Source organism: Hyla sarda, chromosome 10, assembly GCF_029499605.1.
Source record: "Hyla sarda isolate aHylSar1 chromosome 10, aHylSar1.hap1, whole genome shotgun sequence".
Lineage (NCBI taxonomy): Eukaryota > Metazoa > Chordata > Amphibia > Anura > Hylidae > Hyla > Hyla sarda.
In genome coordinates this window covers 128,352,185-128,371,539 of record NC_079198.1, presented here as the reverse complement: position 1 = coordinate 128,371,539, position 19,355 = coordinate 128,352,185, and the positions used below count along the sequence as shown (strand labels likewise).

General features: G+C 47.4%; 2 protein-coding genes across 8 annotated transcripts in view; one reads left to right on the top strand and one right to left on the bottom strand.

Annotated features, from left to right (window-relative positions):
• The window catches only part of FBXO2 (F-box protein 2), an 88,379-nt gene extending 74,827 nt beyond the window's left edge, over positions 1-13,552 (bottom strand). The window contains exon 1 of one of the 3 annotated variants that reach the window (XM_056542235.1): positions 13,317-13,552. The gene's annotated coding sequence lies outside the window, so the exon portion shown is untranslated. Of the gene's footprint in view, positions 1-8,253; positions 8,285-13,316 lie in introns of those variants that run through there. The other 2 variants (XM_056542230.1, XM_056542233.1) reach the window with 2 other exon arrangements.
• LOC130293486 (F-box only protein 6-like) lies at positions 222-16,435 on the top strand. 5 transcript variants are annotated; one of them, XM_056542222.1, is made up of 6 exons: positions 222-521; positions 8,807-9,067; positions 13,785-13,911; positions 15,426-15,521; positions 15,885-16,020; positions 16,116-16,435. In XM_056542222.1, exons 2-6 carry the CDS (start codon positions 8,815-8,817, stop codon positions 16,263-16,265), a joined length of 762 nt encoding a protein of 253 aa, XP_056398197.1. In that variant the 5' UTR covers positions 222-521; positions 8,807-8,814; the 3' UTR covers positions 16,266-16,435. The 5 variants fall into 5 exon arrangements, with proteins under 5 accessions (XP_056398197.1, XP_056398195.1, XP_056398196.1 ...); XM_056542220.1 differs by lacking the exon at positions 222-521 and adding an exon at positions 7,850-7,872; XM_056542221.1 differs by lacking the exon at positions 222-521 and adding an exon at positions 8,130-8,220 and having other exon boundaries at positions 16,116-16,434.
• Positions 16,436-19,355: the final 2,920 nt, after the last annotated feature.

Genomic DNA, 19,355 nt, shown 5'->3' with positions numbered 1-19,355 from the left:
TCCAGGCGTCCAAGGGGTGTTTCCGTGACATCACAACCCCCGCAGCCCGCACATAGGGGGAGATTTATCAAAACCCGTCCAAAGGTTGCCCATAGCAACCAATCAGATCGCTGCTTTCATTTTTAACAAGGCCTCTGAAAAAAGAAAGAAGCGATCTGATTGGTTGCTATGGGCAACTCAGCAACTTTTCCTCTGGACGGGTTTTGATAAATCTCCTCCATAGTGTTTAGAACACAATGTTCCGGATGCTGGGTCAGTGGAGTTCCCCTTTAATTTTTTCCACCCTTTCTTTTAGTTTTTTTAGCACAATATTGGTGTTCACTGGGTTGTTGCATTTAAAAAAAAAAAGGTCTGAGGTTTATTGTGTTGGTATAAACTGGTCGGAGGGTTTTTTTAGGTCTCGGTAGCGCTCTGACGTATAGGAGGGCTGTACTTCCTTTTATATTTTAGGTTTCCTGTCCTTGGGGAGAAGTCCATCTCTATGGTTGTGCTGTCGTGACTACAAGGAAACAGAATTACCGGTGAGTAATTACCGTCTGACCGCATTGCTCGAGGGCTTTTTTTTTTCGGGACGAGCTGTTCTTTTTACAGTATTTTTGCCATAAATACTAATATAACTCTTGATTATATTTCATACTCCTTTTTGAAGGCAATGTGACTAAAATTAGCAATTCTTGCTCTTTTTTAGTTGTTGTTTTTATACAGCGTTTACTGTGCGGGATAAAAAAAAACATTATTTTACAGTACAAGTCATTATAAATGTGGTGATACCTATATGTACGGTGTCCATTTTAGGACATCATCAGACGTAACTCCGTCCCACGTCAGGTGAAACGGCGTCCCGCCTCCTCCCTCGGGCCAATCTCCGTCAGGCATCAGCTGCAACTCCCTCCTCCCTCCTTTGTCATCCTAAAGTCTCTCATCTAAAACTCCATCATCCCACAGACAAAAAACCTTCCTGCCGTGTAGTAGAGCCGAGTCAGTGTCAACTCTCTGCTATACGGGTTCTGCTGTACGTGCTATTCAGCGTCGGCTCTCCTATACAGTGCTGTGCAGCGTCGGCTCTCCTATACAGTGCTGTGCAGCGTCGGCTCTGCTATACGGTGCTGTGCAGCGTCGGCTCTGCTATACGGTGCTGTGCAGCGTCGGCTCTCCTATACGGTGCTGTGCAGCGTCGGCTCTCCTATACGGTGCTGTGCAGCGTCGGCTCTGCTATACGGTGCTGTGCAGCGTCGGCTCTCCTATACGGTGCTGTGCAGCGTCGGCTCTGCTATACGGTGCTGTGCAGCGTCGGCTCTGCTATACGGTGCTGTGCAGCGTCGGCTCTGCTATACGGTGCTGTGCAGCGTCGGCTCTGCTATACGGTGCTGTGCAGCGTCGGCTCTGCTATACGGTGCTGTGCAGCGTCGGCTCTGCTATACGGTGCTGTGCAGCGTCGGCTCTGCTATACGGTGCTGTGCAGCGTCGGCTCTGCTATACGGTGCTGTGCAGCGTCGGCTCTGCTATACGGTGCTGTGCAGCGTCGGCTCTGCTATACGGTGCTGTGCAGCGTCGGCTCTGCTATACGGTGCTGTGCAGCGTCGGCTCTGCTATACGGTGCTGTGCAGCGTCGGCTCTGCTATACGGTGCTGTGCAGCGTCGGCTCTGCTATACGGTGCTGTGCAGCGTCGGCTCTGCTATACGGTGCTGTGCAGCGTCGGCTCTCCTATACGGTGCTGTGCAGCGTCGGCTCTGCTATACGGTGCTGTGCAGCGTCGGCTCTGCTATACGGTGCTGTGCAGCGTCGGCTCTGCTATACGGTGCTGTGCAGCGTCGGCTCTGCTATACGGTGCTGTGCAGCGTCGGCTCTGCTATACGGTGCTGTGCAGCGTCGGCTCTGCTATACGGTGCTGTGCAGCGTCGGCTCTGCTATACGGTGCTGTGCAGCGTCGGCTCTGCTATACGGTGCTGTGCAGCGTCGGCTCTGCTATACGGTGCTGTGCAGCGTCGGCTCTGCTATACGGTGCTGTGCAGCGTCGGCTCTGCTATACGGTGCTGTGCAGCGTCGGCTCTGCTATACGGTGCTGTGCAGCGTCGGCTCTGCTATACGGTGCTGTGCAGCGTCGGCTCTGCTATACGGTGCTGTGCAGCGTCGGCTCTGCTATACGGTGCTGTGCAGCGTCGGCTCTGCTATACGGTGCTGTGCAGCGTCGGCTCTGCTATACGGTGCTGTGCAGCGTCGGCTCTGCTATACGGTGCTGTGCAGCGTCGGCTCTGCTATACGGTGCTGTGCAGCGTCGGCTCTGCTATACGGTGCTGTGCAGCGTCGGCTCTGCTATACGGTGCTGTGCAGCGTCGGCTCTCCTATACGGTGCTGTGCAGCGTCGGCTCTGCTATACGGTGCTGTGCAGCGTCGGCTCTGCTATACAGTGCTGTGCAGCGTCGGCTCTGCTATACAGTGCTGTGCAGCGTCGGCTCTGCTATACTGTGCTGTGCAGCGTCGGCTCTGCTATACAGTGCTGTGCAGCGTCTGCTCTGCTATACAGTGCTGTGCAGCGTCTGCTCTGCTATACAGTGCTGTGCAGCGTCTGCTCTGCTATACAGTGCTGTGCAGCGTCGGCTCTCCTATACAGTGCTGTGCAGCGTCGGCTCTGCTATACAGTGCTGTGCAGCGTCGGCTCTGCTATACAGTGCTGTGCAGCGTCGGCTCTGCTATACGGTGCTGTGCAGCGTTGGCTCTGCTAAGGGAGGAGGGAGTTGTGGCTGAAGGATGACGGCGATTGGTCCGAGGGAGGAGGCGGGGCGCTGTTTCACCTGACAGAGGACGGAGTTACGACTAAATTGGACACCATGGGGGAGATTTATCACAGTTGTCTATGTCCCTCATCAATATAAACCAAACTACAGAGGGTTAGTCCGGTCTATTGTGCGCCTAATTTATCAAAAGGAGCGCGGCTCTTGATAAATTCTGCGCACGGACTTTGGGATCTATGCTTTAGACCAGTGGTCTTCAACCTGCGGACCTCCAGATGTTGCAAAACTACAACTCCCGGCATGCCCGGACAGCCAACGGCTGTCCGGGCATGCTGGGAGTTGTAGTTTTGCAACATCTGGAGGTCCTCAGGTTGAAGACCACTGCTTTAGACTGTATTTAAACCTACTCCAGCATGGTCTGACATTTCGGCGTACTGTCAGCCGATGCAACTTGTCGGTGAAAAGTCAGCACCAATGCATTTATCCGTCTAAAATAGACCAGAATGCATCATGTTCTAAAAATCCTCTAGAGCAAAAGTCGCAAAAAAGTCGCACATATTTAGACTGCGACTTTCTGTGCGACAAATTTAGACAGAAAAAAACTGTCTAAATCCGTGTGTATATATATAAAAAATTTTTTTATTTTTTATCTTTTTATAATAATACAGGGCTTTATTGGGAAAGCAGTATGTATGTATTTATTTATTAAAAACATTTTATTTTGATACTTCTTCCCCGTTATACTATGCTGCAGTTCATCTGTATTACACTGACCAGTGGGACCCGACCTATGGCTTCCACACTAGGCAGACAAGAGGCCATCATCTGGCTTTCTGCTGCCATAGCAACCATCGGGACCCCGCGATCACATCACAAGGTCACCGATGGGGGACAGGGGAATCTTGAACACATTAGCAAGTGTCTGCACTAAGTATTCCGCCCTGGTATGGAGTCTCACCGACTCCTATTTAAACTTAAAGGGGTACTCCCGTGGAAAACTGGTGCCAGAAAGTTAAACAGATTTGTAAATTACTTCTATTTAAAAAATCTTAATCCTTCCAGTACTTATTAGCTTCTGAATACAACAGAGGAAAATTATTTTCTTTTTGGAACACAGAGCTCTCTGCTGACATCACGAGCACAGTGCTCTCTGCTGACATCTCTTTCCATTTTAGGAACTGTTCAGAGCAGCATACGTTTTCTATGGGGATTTTCTCCTACTCTGGACAGTTCCTAAAATGGACAGAGATGTCAGCAGAGAGCACTGTGGTCGTGATGTCAGCAGAGAACTCTGTGTTCCAAAAAAGAAAAGCATTTCCTCTGTAGTATTCAGCAGCTAATAAGTACTGGAAGGATTAAAGGACAACTGCAGCGGCATTACACTTATCCCCTATCTACAGGATAGGGGATAAGTGTTTGATCGTGGGGGGTCCGACCGCTGGGCCCCCCTCGATCTCCCTAACGGGGCGCCGGCATTAGCGCCCATGGTGACGTAGCGTCGACCTAGAGGTCGACGGTGACGCCCCGTCTCCTCCCCGTCCCCATACAGTTCTATGGGGGATGCGGGGAGGCACGAATGCTGCCTCCCCACCTCTCCCATAGAGATGTATGGAGGAGGCGTGCCGGCCGCAACGTCATGCTGCGGCAGGCACGACCCTGCGCGGGAGAGCCGCGGCCCCGTACAGGAGATCACAGGGGGTCCCAGCGTTCGGACTCCCCGCGATCAAACACTTATCCCCTAACCTGTGGATAGGGGATAAGTGTAATGCCGCTGCAGTTGTCCTTTAATCCTTCCAGTACTTATTAGGATAGGAGATAAGTGTTTGCAACGCTGCAGATGTCCTTTTAAGATTTTTAAATAGAAGTAATTTACAAATATGTTTAACTTTCTGGCACCAGTTGGAAGAAAAAAAAAAAGAAGAAAAAAAAAGAAAATTTTTTTTCCACCAGAGTACCCCTTTAATTTTTTTTAGAATGAGCATAAAAAGAGATGTCACCAAGTTATAGCATCAGTACATTGAGCATAACATGGTCTTAGCCATCAGGGTCTGACGCAATGTTTCGAGGTACATCCCTTTACTCATACGTACCCAGACCTGACCTAAAATGCATCTACTAGTGTAGGCATACCTGTACTTAAAGGGGTACTCCGCTGCCCCAGCGTTCGGAACAAGCTTGGAGCGGGCAGCGGGGGTGGTGACATCATGGCCACGGCCCGTCGTGACGTCACGCCACGCCCCCTCAATGCAAGTCTATGGGAGGGGGCGTGACGGCCGTCACGCCCCCTCCCATAGACTTGCATTGAGGGGGCGTGGCGAGACATGGCGAGGGGCGTGGCCGTGATGTCACGACCCCCCGCTCCAAGTGTTCTAAATGAACGCTGGGTGCTGCACTGAGATCACGGCCGCTGGGACATCTTATCCACTATCCTTTTGATAGGGGATAAGATGTCTAGGGGAGGAGTACCCCTTTAATTACAACTAGTTTAGTTTAGTTTACTAGGAGATGTGACTACATTATTAGTATCCAAATAAACCCATTCAAATAGACATTTTCATAAAAATGCTCTAAAACTACAAATGTCATTTAATCCTGACGGATACATTGTATCTAGTTTATTTAGCCAGAATGCCTCATGTTGTAATAGACGTCTGCGATCGATTGATGGCTTCATTACACCTAATGGTATTTTTTCCACTATTTGCCATCTTAAGGGGTACTAAGGGGTAGAAAAATTTTTTTTTTAATCAACTGGTGCCAGAAAGTTAAACTGATTTGTAAATTACTTCCATTTAAAAAATCTTAATCCTTCCAGGACTTATCAGCTGCTGTATGCCCCAGAGGAAGTTGTGTAGTTATTTTCTGTCTGACCACAGTGCTCTCTGCTGACACCTCTGTCCATTTTAGGAACTGTCCAGAGTAGGAGCAAATCCCCATAGAAAACCTCTCCTGCGCTGGACAGTTTCTGACATGGACAGAGGTGTCAGCAGAGAGCACTGTGGTCAGACTGAAAAGAACTACACAACTTCCTCTGGAGTATACAGCAGCTGATAAGTACTGCAAGGGTAAAGATTTTTTAATAGAAGTCATTTACAAATCTGTTCAACTTTCTGGCATCAGTTGATTTGAAAAAGAAATTGTTTTACAACGGAGTACCCCTTTAATGATACTGTTACAGTGTAAACAGAAGGTTTGATATTCTTTTCCACATCTCCCCTTATCAATCATTTAGCTATCCTTTTCCCTTCATTTTAAATGAATTAAAGGGGTACTCCGCTGCTCAGCGTTTGAAACAAACTGTTCCGAACGCTGGAGCCAGCGCTGGGAGGTCGTGATGTCATAGCCCCGCCCCCTCATTGCATCACACCCCGCCCCTCAATGCAAGCCTATGGGAGGGGGCATGATGGCCGTCATGCCCCCCCCTCCCCTCCCCTCCCATAGACTTGCATTGAGGGGGCGTGATGCAATGAGGGGCGGGGCTATGACGTCCCGAACTCCCGGCTCCAGCATTCGGAACAGTTTGTTCCAAACGCTGAGCAGCGGAGTACTCCTTTTAAAGCCGTAAGAAACGCACGCTACAGCCTCCTCCCCATGTGAATCTTATAGACGCAGTGGTTAGTACTGACCACCACGGCATCTATGGGGTTAACGCTGCTGAGACCATCGCGATCTCAGTCTCGGCAGCTGTGGCGGGATTCCGGCTGTGATTGACAGCTGGGACCCATTGCTGATCTGTAACGTATGAGATATTCAGGAATCATTGGTGTCCATACTATGTTAGGACATCGCCAGCCGCAACTCCGTCCTCTGTCAGGTGAAACAGCGCCCCGCCTCCTCCAACGGGCCAATCACAGTCATCCTTCAGCCGCAACTCCCTCCTCCAACGGGCCAATCGCAGTCATCCTTCAGCCACAACTCCCTCCTCCCTTAGCAGAGCCGACGCTGCACAGCACCGTATAGCAGAGCCGACGCTGCACAGCACTGTATAGCAGGGCCGACGCTGCACAGCACTGTATAGCAGAGACACTGCACAGCACTGTATAGCAGAGCCGACGCTGCACAGCACTGTATAGCAGGGCCGACGCTGCACAGCACTGTATAGCAGAGACACTGCACAGCACTGTATAGCAGAGACACTGCACAGCACTGTATAGCAGAGACACTGCACAGCACTGTATAGCAGGGCCGACGCTGCACAGCACTGTATAGCAGAGACACTGCACAGCACTGTATAGCAGAGACACTGCACAGCACTGTATAGCAGGGCCGACGCTGCACAGCACTGTATAGCAGAGACACTGCACAGCACTGTATAGCAGAGACACTGCACAGCACTGTATAGCAGGGCCGACGCTGCACAGCACTGTATAGCAGAGACACTGCACAGCACTGTATAGCAGAGACACTGCACAGCACTGTATAGCAGGGCCGACGCTGCACAGCACTGTATAGCAGAGACACTGCACAGCACTGTATAGCAGAGACACTGCACAGCACTGTATAGCAGGGCCGACGCTGCACAGCACTGTATAGCAGAGACACTGCACAGCACTGTATAGCAGGGCCGACGCTGCACAGCACTGTATAGCAGAGACACTGCACAGCACTGTATAGCAGGGCCGACGCTGCACAGCACTGTATAGCAGAGACACTGCACAGCACTGTATAGCAGAGACACTGCACAGCACTGTATAGCAGAGCCGACGCTGCACAGCACTGTATAGCAGAGCCGACACTGCACAGCACTGTATAGCAGGGCCGACGCTGCACAGCACTGTATAGCAGAGACGCTGCACAGCACTGTATAGCAGAGACGCTGCACAGCACTGTATAGCAGGGCCGACGCTGCACAGCGCCGTATAGCAGAGCCGAAACTGTGAAACTTGCACGTGTACTACATGTGCTGCAGAGTCTGTATAGCAGAGTAGACACTGTCTCCGCTCTACTACACGGCAGGAAGGTTTTTCATCTGAGGGATGATGGAGTTTCGGATGAGAGACTTTAGGATGACAAAGGAGGAAGGAGGGAGTTGCGATTGACACCTGACGGCGATTGGTCCGAGGGAGGAGGCGGGACGCCGTTTCACCTGACGGAGGACGGAGTTACGGCTGACGATGTCCTAGAATGGACACCGTATGGGTACGTCCTGAAGTGGGAATGTATCTGCTGTAAGGATGTACTCATGCATCCCAGGGAGGGAAGGGGTTAACCCTTATCAAATGTACAGTGCCCTGCAATCAAGTCAAACTGTGCACAACAAAGGCCTGATCTAAACTTGAAGCTCTCCTCCAGCCCTATATATATATATATATATATATATATATATATATATATATATATATATATATATATAGTGAGTGCAGCAGCTGGACTTGTGTCTCTTTCCCTTTAAATAGTGCTGCGAGTCCTTGGTTAGATCACGTGACCACATGATGACATCACGTGTCCGGGAAGCAGCTTGGGGCCCCTGATCTGCTCTTATAGGAGGTAATGAGAGTTGTTTCTGGGTTTATTACTCACCGGTGGCGGCTGAATTGTCATTTAACTCTTTCTGGATAACAGGACTATAACGGGGATGTAATTCATCTTTCTCAGCTTCCTGACTAGCAAATCTGCTTGATTGCGCAGCAAACCTCTGCAGCACAGGGAAAGCTGGGTGACACCCCCCTAAGAGCGCAGGACCTGCAGCCATAGCTCATCCGTTTGAACCTATTTATATGGTTTTCACACAACTTTCTGCAAGTAGGACGAGTCTGTGCATATTGTAGGATGGTCCTAGGCGGGGCCTGAGATTTAAATGTCAGTATGATATTGAGCTTCACCCAGCTTTCCCAGAAACTGATAATGCTAAGAATTTTTATTTATTTTTTTACCTAAGAGAAGAGGATTTCTATGATAAAATTTCCGAAGTGGCGCCCATTTCTGCTTTTCCAGCATCCTGCAGGGCAGTGATACATTATACCTTGCATTATGGTTTCATCACTATACCATGCAGGATACTAGAAAAGCTGAGCTGTCTAATGGAGCCATAATAGCAATGATATTTCATTATTTTTTTTTGGGGTGTTCCTAGGCTGCAGGATGATGAACGCCGTCCCGGAGGGAGTCCTGCTGGAAATCCTGTCCGCCGTTCCTGCGCCTGATCTGATCTGCCGCTGCCGACCGGTCTGTACGCTGTGGAGAAATGTGATTGACTCGTCCGCTTTATGGAAGACGAAATGTCAGCGGGACGGATTTATATTGAGGCGATGCAGACGGATCCCACCGGACTGGAGGATGTTCTACTTTCTACATCTACGGAAGAAGAATTTACTGAAAAACCCAATTGCAGAAGGTCAGATTTTTTTTTTTTTTTTTTTTTTAGTAGAATTACTTTTTGCTGGTTGCATCTTTAACCTCTTAAACAGGTACTCCGCTGCTCAGCATTTGGAACACCCGCCCCCTCAATGCAAGTCTATGGGAAGGGGAGTGACAGCTGTGACATCATGAGGGGGCGGGGCTATGATGTCACGAGCTGCCAGCTCCAGTGTTTAGAACAGTTTGTTCCAAACGCTGAGCAGCGGAGTACGGTGGAAAACTTTTTTTTTTTAAATTTATTTATTTTTTTAAATCAATTGGTGCCAGAAAGTTAAACAGATTTGTAAATAACTTCTATTAAAAATCGTAATCCTTCCAGTACTTATTAGCTGCTGAATACTACAGAGGAAATGTATTTTCTTTTTGGAACACAGAGCTCTCTGCTGACATCATGACCACAGTGCTCTCTGCTGACATCTCTGTCCATTTTAGGAACTGTCCAGAGTAGGAGAAAATCCCCATAGCAAACATATGCTGTTCTGGACAGTTCCTAAAATGGACAGAGATGTCAGCAGAGAGCACTGTGGTCATGATGTCAGCAGAGAGCTCTGTGTTCCAAAAAGAAAATAATTTCCTCTGTAGTATTCAGCAGCTAATAAGTACTGGAAGGATTAAGATTTTTTAATAGATGTAATTTACAAATCTGTATAACTTTCTGGCACCAGTTGATTTAAAAAGAAAAATTTTTCCACCGGAGTACCCCTTTAACGACATAGGAAATGTTATTTTTGCTTTTTTTTGCGTTTTTTTTTCCTCCTCTCATTCTAAAATCCATAACTCTTTTATATTTCCATCCACAGACACATATGAGGGCTTATTTTTTTTGCGTGCACAATTGTACTTTGTAATAACACCTTTTTTATTTTACCATAATATGTATGGCAAAACTAAAAAAAAATATATATTATTTGTTTGGGGAAATTGAAAATTTTGGAAGATAATGAGAGTTGTTGCAAATTTTGGAAGGTTCTGTTTTCACGCTGTAAACTTCACGGTAGAAATTACGTTTTCTTCTGTGGGTCAATGAGATTAAAATGATACCCATGGTTAGATACTTTTCTATTATTGGACGGCTTTTAAAGGGGTACTCCACCCCTAGATATCTTATCCCCTATCCAAAGGATAAGATGTCTGATGGCGGGGGTCCCGCCGCTGGGGACCCCCACATTATACCATTGCGGCACCCACCTGTAACGGCTTCCGGAACCGCTGGAGGCCCTCAGGCTACTAATACCATCCCGACCACGAGTACGGAAGATCGTGACGTCAGGACTCCGCCCCCGTGTGACGTCACACCCGCCCCCTCAATGCAAGTCTATGGGAGGGGGCGTGACGAATGTCACGCCCCCTCCCATAGACTTGCATTGAGGGGGCGGGTATGACATCACACGGGGGCGGAGACCTGACGTCACGATCTTCCGTTCTCGTGGTGGCCAAAAACCGTTATATATATATATATACAAAAAAATAAAAAAAATATATATATATATAATATTCTGGAAATATTTTCCTCTCTTTGCAGATTTCAAGTTATTTCATATAGTTTGGCATCTGGAAAAGCTGGGTGATCATACATATGGCCTTTATTTTAGCTGCTACTGAAGCCATTAGAGATGAGCGAATTTACAGTAAATTCGATTCGTCACAAACTTCTCGGCTCGGCAGTTGATGACTTATCCTGCATAAATTAATTCAGCTTTCCGGTGCTCCGGTGGGCTGGAAAAGGTGGATACATTCCTAGGAAAGAGTCTCCTAGGACTGTATCCACCTTTTCCAGCCCACCGGAGCACCTGAAAGCTGAACTAATTTACGCAGGATAAGACATCAACTGCCGAGCCGAGAAGTTCGTGACGAATCGAATTTACTGTAAGTTCGCTTATCTCTAGAAGCCATCACCTAATTTTTCCCGAAATCTGTATATTGCAACTGTATCCAGCTTTCCATATTTACCGTTCAGGAGTCTACAAAAGCTAGGGGGAAATCCTGAAGCGATAGCAGCCATATTGATTTGTAGCCAACTTTCCTAGAAACAGAACGGCAGAGGATACGGATGTCGTGATCTGTCGGGGAGTCGCCCACTTCCTCTTACACAGTAAATGTGAAACAGAAAAATAACCCGTAGCATAAACTGCATGTTTACGTCTTTCCTTATCAGAACTACTATCTTTCCACCGCAGCGCGCGCTGGCGGGATCGGTTTTACTGCATTTTCTCCTCATGACCCTTCTGAGGAAGCTGCTTACACCGAATACTGTTTCCTTAACACGAAAATGTTGTATTACTAGATTGTGAATGCCGCATTCTTCTCATAGACATTAATGAGACCTGAAAAATGGCGCAGTCTCCTATTCTGACCCGTGGTGAGAACAACGTGATTACATACAGTTATATCAGGTGACAACAACCCCCATCATTACACTACAGACCATATAAGTGATTACATACAGTTATATCAGGTGACTGACAACAACCCCCATCATTACACTACAGACCATATAAGAGATTACATACAGTTATATCAGGTGACAACAACCCCCATCATTACACTACAGACCATATAAGAGATTACATACAGTTATATCAGGTGACAACAACCCCCATCATTACACTACAGACCATATAAGAGATTACATACAGTTATATCAGGACAACAACCCCCATCATTACACTACAGACCATATAAGAGATTACATACAGTTATATCAGGTGACAACAACCCCCATCATTACACTACAGACCATATAAGAGATTACATACAGTTATATCAGGACAACAACCCCCATCATTACACTACAGACCATATAAGAGATTACATACAGTTATATCAGGACAACAACCCCCATCATTACACTACAGACCATATAAGAGATTACATACAGTTATATCAGGACAACAACCCCCATCATTACACTACAGACCATATAAGAGATTACATACAGTTATATCAGGTGACTGACAACAACCCCCATCATTACACTACAGACCATATAAGAGATTACATACAGTTATATCAGGTGACTGAGTCGAAAACTAAATGGGGGGTCTGGATGATGACGAAGGCCGCAGTGGTCTTCAACCTGCGGACCTCCAGAGGTTTCAAAACTACAACTCCCAGCTTGCCCGGACAGCCGATGGCTGTCCGGGCATGCTGGGAGTTGTAGTTTTGCAACATCTGGAGGTCCGCAGGTTGAAGACCACTGATTGAAGGGATTGACAGGCGGGGGGGGGATGATGACGGGGGGGGGGGGGGGGGGGGAGATGATGACGGGGGTCTGGATGATGACGGGGGGGGGGGGATGATGACAGGGGGGGATGATGTATTTCCCACCCTAGGCTTATAGTCGAGTCATTAACTTTTCTTGGGTTTTGGGGTGAAATTAGGGGCCTCGGCTTATATTCGGGTCGGCTTATACTCGGGTATATACGGTATCCAGTGTTGGCTCGGGTGGAAGGATATGGGGGAGATTTATCAAAACCTGTGGAGAGGAAAAGTTGCCCAGTTGCCCATAGCAACCAATCAGCTCGCTGCTTTCATTTTTCACAGGCCTTGTTTAGATTGAAAGAAGAAATCTTATTGGTTGCTAGGGGCAACTGGGCAACTTTTCCTCTGCACACGTTTTGATAAATCTCCCCCAATATGTTTACATTTTTGTGCCACTGTCTGGGCCTTTGTGGGAAACTATGAGCGTTCAATCTAAGGATTTGGGGGAAGACTCATAGACTTGCATGGTACTTCTGCAAAATCTGTAGACTGACCAGCTGTAGTCACACGCACGTCTTGGGCAGCAGTTTAAATATTTGTTCCTCAGCTTCAATAGCCTCTAGGTAGGTGCAGGATTTAAATATACACCCTGCATCTGTGGAGTCGGGGTGCAATGCGGGGCAGATGTTATGGCCCAAGGGTCCGATGGTATTAACCCCTTCTTGTCGTGGCGCCAGGGTGTGGTTTAGCCTTAACCACCCGAAGGTAATGCCGCTGGTCATGGGTTAGGCAGGGGCAATGAAGACCCCAACGCCAGATTAAGGATAACGGCAGCTTTACTGAGGCCAGACAGGTGATAAAGTCTTTGCAGTACAGCCAAATATCCCCGGGAGGTGACCAGTGACACAGGGGGACCCGCAGGCTTGCTGGGACTCGCAGTAGTTAGACTGACTTTAGTGCAGGCCATGGTGACTACAGATGGACTTGACAGAGATGGTGACTGACAATAAGATGACTTGACTTACTGGTGACCGACTTGTGGCTGCAGGACTTTAGGCCTCCAATGCTCTGGACACAGACACTGAGACGACTGCACTGGACCTCAGTATACAGCAGAAGAGATGGCAGCCCCTCCCCTGGTTATATAGGGGGGTGTGCAAGGAGCCCATAGGTCACTTGGGGGGTCACCTGGTCACTGGAGCCCTCTGGGTAACAATAATGTGGTACAAACGTTAAAGCAACAGTACAATAAAAGAGGCAAACCTATATACATAATGGGGGTATGCTGCAGGGGAGCCCAGGGGACATGCAGGGACTCTGCCTGACAGGACAGGAGGACAGTACGGGGCCACATCATCCCGTACTGGGACATCACACATCCTTAAGGGGTTAAAGGTGTGTTACAGTTCGGGCAGAATTGCCCCATATGACCCACGTTACACCCTCTTGTAGTATTTCATCCTGTAGTCTCGCCTCTTTGTGTCTCCTTACAGAAAACTTCAAGTACTGGCATAAAAAAGAAGATGGAGGCGATCATTGGAAGGTGGAAACCCTCCCTGGCGCCCATGGCCGGCCATTCCCAGATGAAAAAGTAAAGAAGTACTATGTCACGTCTTATCAGTACGTTTATACGTCACCATTGTTATCAGTCTTGACCTGTTGGTTAAAGAGACATTTCTTTACTAGTCGCAATTTTAGTGGGAAAATACTGTGAACTGAACCATAAAAGGGGCAAGAAATAGTGCACACCGTGCGTAAAGCGAAAGTTTTGGGGTCAATTCCGGCTTGTGGAGCTTAAAGGGGTCCATAGACTTGCATTGAGCGGGCGAGGCCGTGACGTCACGATGCCCCGTCCGGAGAAAACTTCGCTCCGGGCTGCTGCAGGGGGGATCACGGGGGTCCCCAGCAGCGGGACCCTTGCGATCAGACATCTTATTCTCTATCCTTTTGGATAAGATGTCTAACAGCAGAGTACCCCATTAAAGTGGTACTCCCCTGGAAAACATTTTTTTTTTTTTTTAATTAACTGGTGCCAGAAAGTTAAACAGATTTGTAAATTACTTCGATTAAAAAAATCTTAATCCTTCCAGTACTTATCAGCTGCTGTTATGATCCACAGGAAGTTCTTTTCTTTTTGAATTTTCTTTGTCTGACCACAGTGCTCTCTGCTGACACCTCTGTCTATTTTAGGAACTGTCCAGAGCAGCATATCTTTTCTATGGGGATTTGCTCCTACTCTGGACAGTTCCTAAAATTGGCAGAGATGTCAGCAGAGAGCACTGTGGTCGGGCAGAAAGGAAAATCAAAAAGAACTTCCTGATCATAACAGCAGCTGATAAGTACTGGAAGGATTAAGATTTTTTTATAGAAATAATTTACAAATCTGTTTAACTTTCTGGCACCAGTTGATTTAAGATTTTTATTTTCCAGTAGAGTACCCCTTTAAGGGTCTATTCACGCATTCAGTATCCGGTGTGTATTTGATGCGAAGGATTTAAAGCGGAGATATGAAGCAGTGTTCAGTCATTTAGTTTACATTGAAATCTGTAGGATACTGTATGTGGGAATACGCGCATAGTGTACGCTCACACGTACAGGATCGGCGGCCTATTGAGTGCAGCTGACTTTGCTACTCAGTAACTTCAATGGGTAGAAAAATCAACTGCAGAAAATCTGCAGAAAAAATATCCAGCATATCCTGTACGCGTGAATATACCCTAAAAGAGTATTCCCATGTGGGATAGTTATGACCTATCCACTATCCCTTCAACCCGGAAAACTATAAAGCAGCAATATACCTTATTCTAAGGTGTCAAGTAGGTGGGGCTCCCGAATTGACAATTTGTGGATCTAATTACTCTGAATGGTGACGTCCAAGAGTAAAGGACTCGATGGGGCGTCGTATGGTGGCAAAATGTTTCCAGCAGTTGCACTTATTTCTCTTTGTGCCCTTGAATCATGGGTCCCATCCATGACTTAGATGCAGGTCTAGGTACCAGAAAGTGTTAGTCCCAGAGTCACCCAGGCCTCCTAGAAATACAGGGGCACTGCTTGTTTCACACTCTAATCTCTCTCTCTCGCTCCTCTCATTTTTACAATATTTTCATGCAGAACCTTTTATCTATTGTTTCTAGTTGGTGTTTAAAGTCCCAGACTATCAACCTGAAGAAAGAAGGATACCCCAATGAGTTCATGGACATTGTGCAACCCAACATAATCATCAAGGACTGGTAAGTATTAAAGGGGTATTCCGGGCAAAAACATTTTATCGGGTGCAGGTGCTGAATCTCCAGTTTCGGAAACCTCCGGGTTTCCGGGACTGGGGACATGACGTCACGCCATGCCCCCTCCATTCATGTCTATGGGAGGGGGCGTGACTGACGTCACGCCCCCTCCCATAGACATGAATGGAGGGGGCATGGCGTGACGTCACGTCCCCAGAAACCCGGAGGTTTCCAAAACTGGAGATTCAGCACCTGCACCTGATAAAATGTTTGTGCCCGGAATACCCCTTTAATTTATTGCCCCTTTTCGGCTCTTCAGCAACGCTACAACTCTCATCATGCGTCTCCCATTTGAATGTGTCCCCGTAGGTACTCAGCCAGACACGACTGTGGGAGCCAGTACACGATTCACGTACAACTCTTGTCACATGACAAGACCGTAATAGCGGAGTTTAAGCCGGATCCTGTTCGTATAGAGCAGTGGAGCACCGCGGAGTGGGCCCAGGTATTCACATACATGGGTGCGGTGGAGGGATCGGTGTAATGGGATTTAGTGATAGAAGGAACATTAAGGCTTTTTCTCTTTGGCCCCTCTCACAGATTGAATACACCTTCAGAATGTACGGTCCTGGGGTTCGCTACATCTATTTTGAACATGGAGGATGTGACACCCAGTTTTGGGCCGGCTGGTACGGTATAAGGGTGACAAACAGTAGCGTGACAATCGATCCCGGGGACCTCAGCACCTGAGTCCGGAGACATCTAAACTTGTGCCGGAAACGTCACTTTTTTGATCCCCAATGCTAAAACGCTATAATCTACCTCTTGTCCATCTGCTCTGCAATTAAAGGGGCACTCCTGTGGAAACCTTTTTTTTTTTTTTTAATCAGCTGATGCCAGAAAGTTAAACGGATTTGTAAATTACTTCTATTTAAAAATCTTAATCCTTCCAGTACTTTTTAGCGGCTATATACTACAGAGGAAATGTTTTTCTAGTTGGATTTCTCTTCTGTCATGACCACAGTGCTCTCTGCTGACCTCTGCTGTCCATTTTAGGAACTGTCTAGAGAGGCACATGTTTGCTATGGGGATTTTTCTCCTGCTCTGGACAGTTCCTAAAATGGACAGCAGAGGTCAGCAGAGAGCACTGTGGTCGTGACAGAAGAGAAATCCAAAAAGATAAATTTTTCCTCTGTAGTATACATCCCCTAAAAAGTACTGGAAGGATTAAGATTTTTTTTAATAGAAGTAATTTACAAATCTGTTTAACTTTCTGGCACCAGTTGATCTAAAAAAAAAAAAAATTTAAATAAATAAAAAAAGTTTTCCACGGGAGTACCCCTTTAAATTCTATCTATTGTTCCTGGTCCTTCATTTCAGGCTGTTAAAGAAATCCAGAAAACTCCCGGCCCCCAGGACCACTATATCTTCAGTGACGTGATATTTTAGGCACTTATGTTCTAATGCCGATGTACTATCTATTATACATCTCTGGATTAAAGGGGTACTCCAGTGAAAAACTTTTTTTATCAACTGGTGCCAGAAAGTTAGAAAGTTAAACAGATATACAAATTACTTCTATTAAAAAATCTTAATCCTTTCAGTACTACTTAGCTGCTGAATACTACAGTGGAAATTATTTTCTTTTTGGAACACAGAGCTCTCTGCTGACATCACGAGCACAGTGCTCTCTGCTGACATCTCTGTCCATTTTTCGGAACTGTCCGGAGCAGCATATGTTTTCTATGGGGATTTTCTCCTACTCTGGACGGTTCTTAAAATGGACAGAGGTGTCAGCAGAGAGCACTGTGGTCATGATGTCAGCAGAGAGCTCTGTGTTCCAAAAGGAAAATAATTTTCTCTGTAGTATTCAGCAGCTAATAAGTACTGGAGGGATTAAGATTTTTTAATAGAAGTAATTTACAGATGACAGGCTAGCCCCGTCCTCCACCGCAGCTCCCACGCCTGTCATCTGTACCACGTCCATGAGACCTGAATAAACGTACCTGCTTGGTGAGTGCCGCCTCTGTGTGTCTTTACTTCGTTGGATCTCTGTGCTTCTGCTAGGCTGGGCACCTCCGCTGCAGGCTTCTATGTGTGCTTCCCTGTGCTTCTCCTTACGCTTAGTTTTGTATGTGCCGGTTACTCCTCTTTGCTGTTTGCCAGACCATAAAGAGGTTATCCAGGAATTGAAAAACAGAGCTTATTTCTTTTAAAAAAAAGCCACTCCCTGTCTGTCTCTAGGTTGAGTGTGGTATTACAAGTTAGCTCCATTCACTTCAATGGAACTGAGCTGCAGAACTAGAGCTGGGCAGTATGACCAAAAATGTATATCACGGTATTTTTCTACATTATGACGGTTTCACGGTATTTAACGGTATAGTGTCAGGTGGTCGGGGGTCATCACCATGGTACCCGGGGTCTCGGTCAGGCCGCCCAGTAACTCTCCTCCATCTCTCTGCAGTTCTGCTCGACTTTCCCGCGCCTGTCCGGGAGTCACATGCCCACCGGGAGTGGTAGTCCCCTCCCAGCTCCTCACAGTCAGTTCAGTGCGGCTTGGACTACACTTCCCAGAGACGCTGTGCGGCCCGATGTTTCTCTACGCCATCATGCACTGGAGTTGGTTGCTATGGAAACGGTATTGCGGTATGTGAAATATTCATATCGTAAGACAAAAAACACACCGTTATTCGGTATGAAACGGTATACCGCCCAGCTCTATGCAGAACCACACCCAACCTAAAGACAGACAGGGAGTGTTTTTTTTTTTTCTTTTTAAAGAAATAAGCTCTGTTTTTAGATTCCTGAATAGGGCTATGCATGTTCCCGGGCTGCTAACAGTTGCCGACGCTTAGTCTAGTTCCCAGATGAGACTGTACCGGGAGCTACACCCAACGGCGCTGGATGGGAAGGTCTGTCTGAACGGAATTCAGTTTTAAAATTCCGCTCGGAAATTCCGATGCAGCAGAGTCCCATTGCTGGCAATGGGATTCTGCTGCACGGTGCACACTGCAGAGTTTTCGAGGCAGACTTTCCACCCAGAAATTCCGCCAGAACATGGAACTCTTTCAACGTTCTTATGGATATCCACTCCACAGACATTGCTGCCTATGCGCTGCCCACACTTGGAATCTCAAGCCGGACAAAATTTTGCAGTGTGCACTAGGGCTGGGCGTTATACCGGTTCATACCGAAATTTGTTTGTTGCACGATATGAATTTTCGCCCATACCACAATACCGGTTGACCCCCCCTCTCGAATGAGTGAATTATCCGCCGCAGTCCCCACATCGGGGAACTACTCATATGTGACCCGCGAGCGCTGTTCTGCTTTTCTTCCGCCCCCCCCAATGAATTTACAACTGCACTGTCCCCACATCATGTCACCCGCAAGCACTCCTCTGCTCCTCCTCCTATGAGTTGCCGGCCGCCGGTGCTGGAAATCTATACTCTACTACAAATAACGTTGCCCGGGCTGCAAAAATAAACAAAATAAACTTTAACTCCCCTTTTGATGTTTCCCGTTACCGGCCTCATGGTCCCTCCGCTGAAGTCCTGGGGGTGGGAACGTCACACAGTCGTCAGCCTATCACCGGCCGCAGCAATTTCCCGCCTCAGCCGCTGATAGGCTGAGTCCACTGTCATGTAAGGAGCAGGCCGGCTTCATACATGACAGTGCGCTCAGCCTATCAGCGGCTGCAGTGATGTCCCGCCCCGGCTGATGATAGGCTGGCGGCTCTGTGACTTTCCCGTCCCAAGAAAACAGCAAGAGGAGGACAGTGAAGACGGTACCAGAGCACGGGAAACGTTATTTGTAGTACAGTACAGATTTCTAGCTCCG

Coding starts and splice junctions, on each gene's coding strand:
- LOC130293486 (XM_056542220.1), top strand. Junction 9,068..13,784: donor GAAAAACCCAATTGCAGAAG/GTCAGATTTTTT, acceptor GTCTCCTTACAG/AAAACTTCAAGTACTGGCAT. Junction 15,522..15,884: donor AACATAATCATCAAGGACTG/GTAAGTATTAAA, acceptor GTGTCCCCGTAG/GTACTCAGCCAGACACGACT.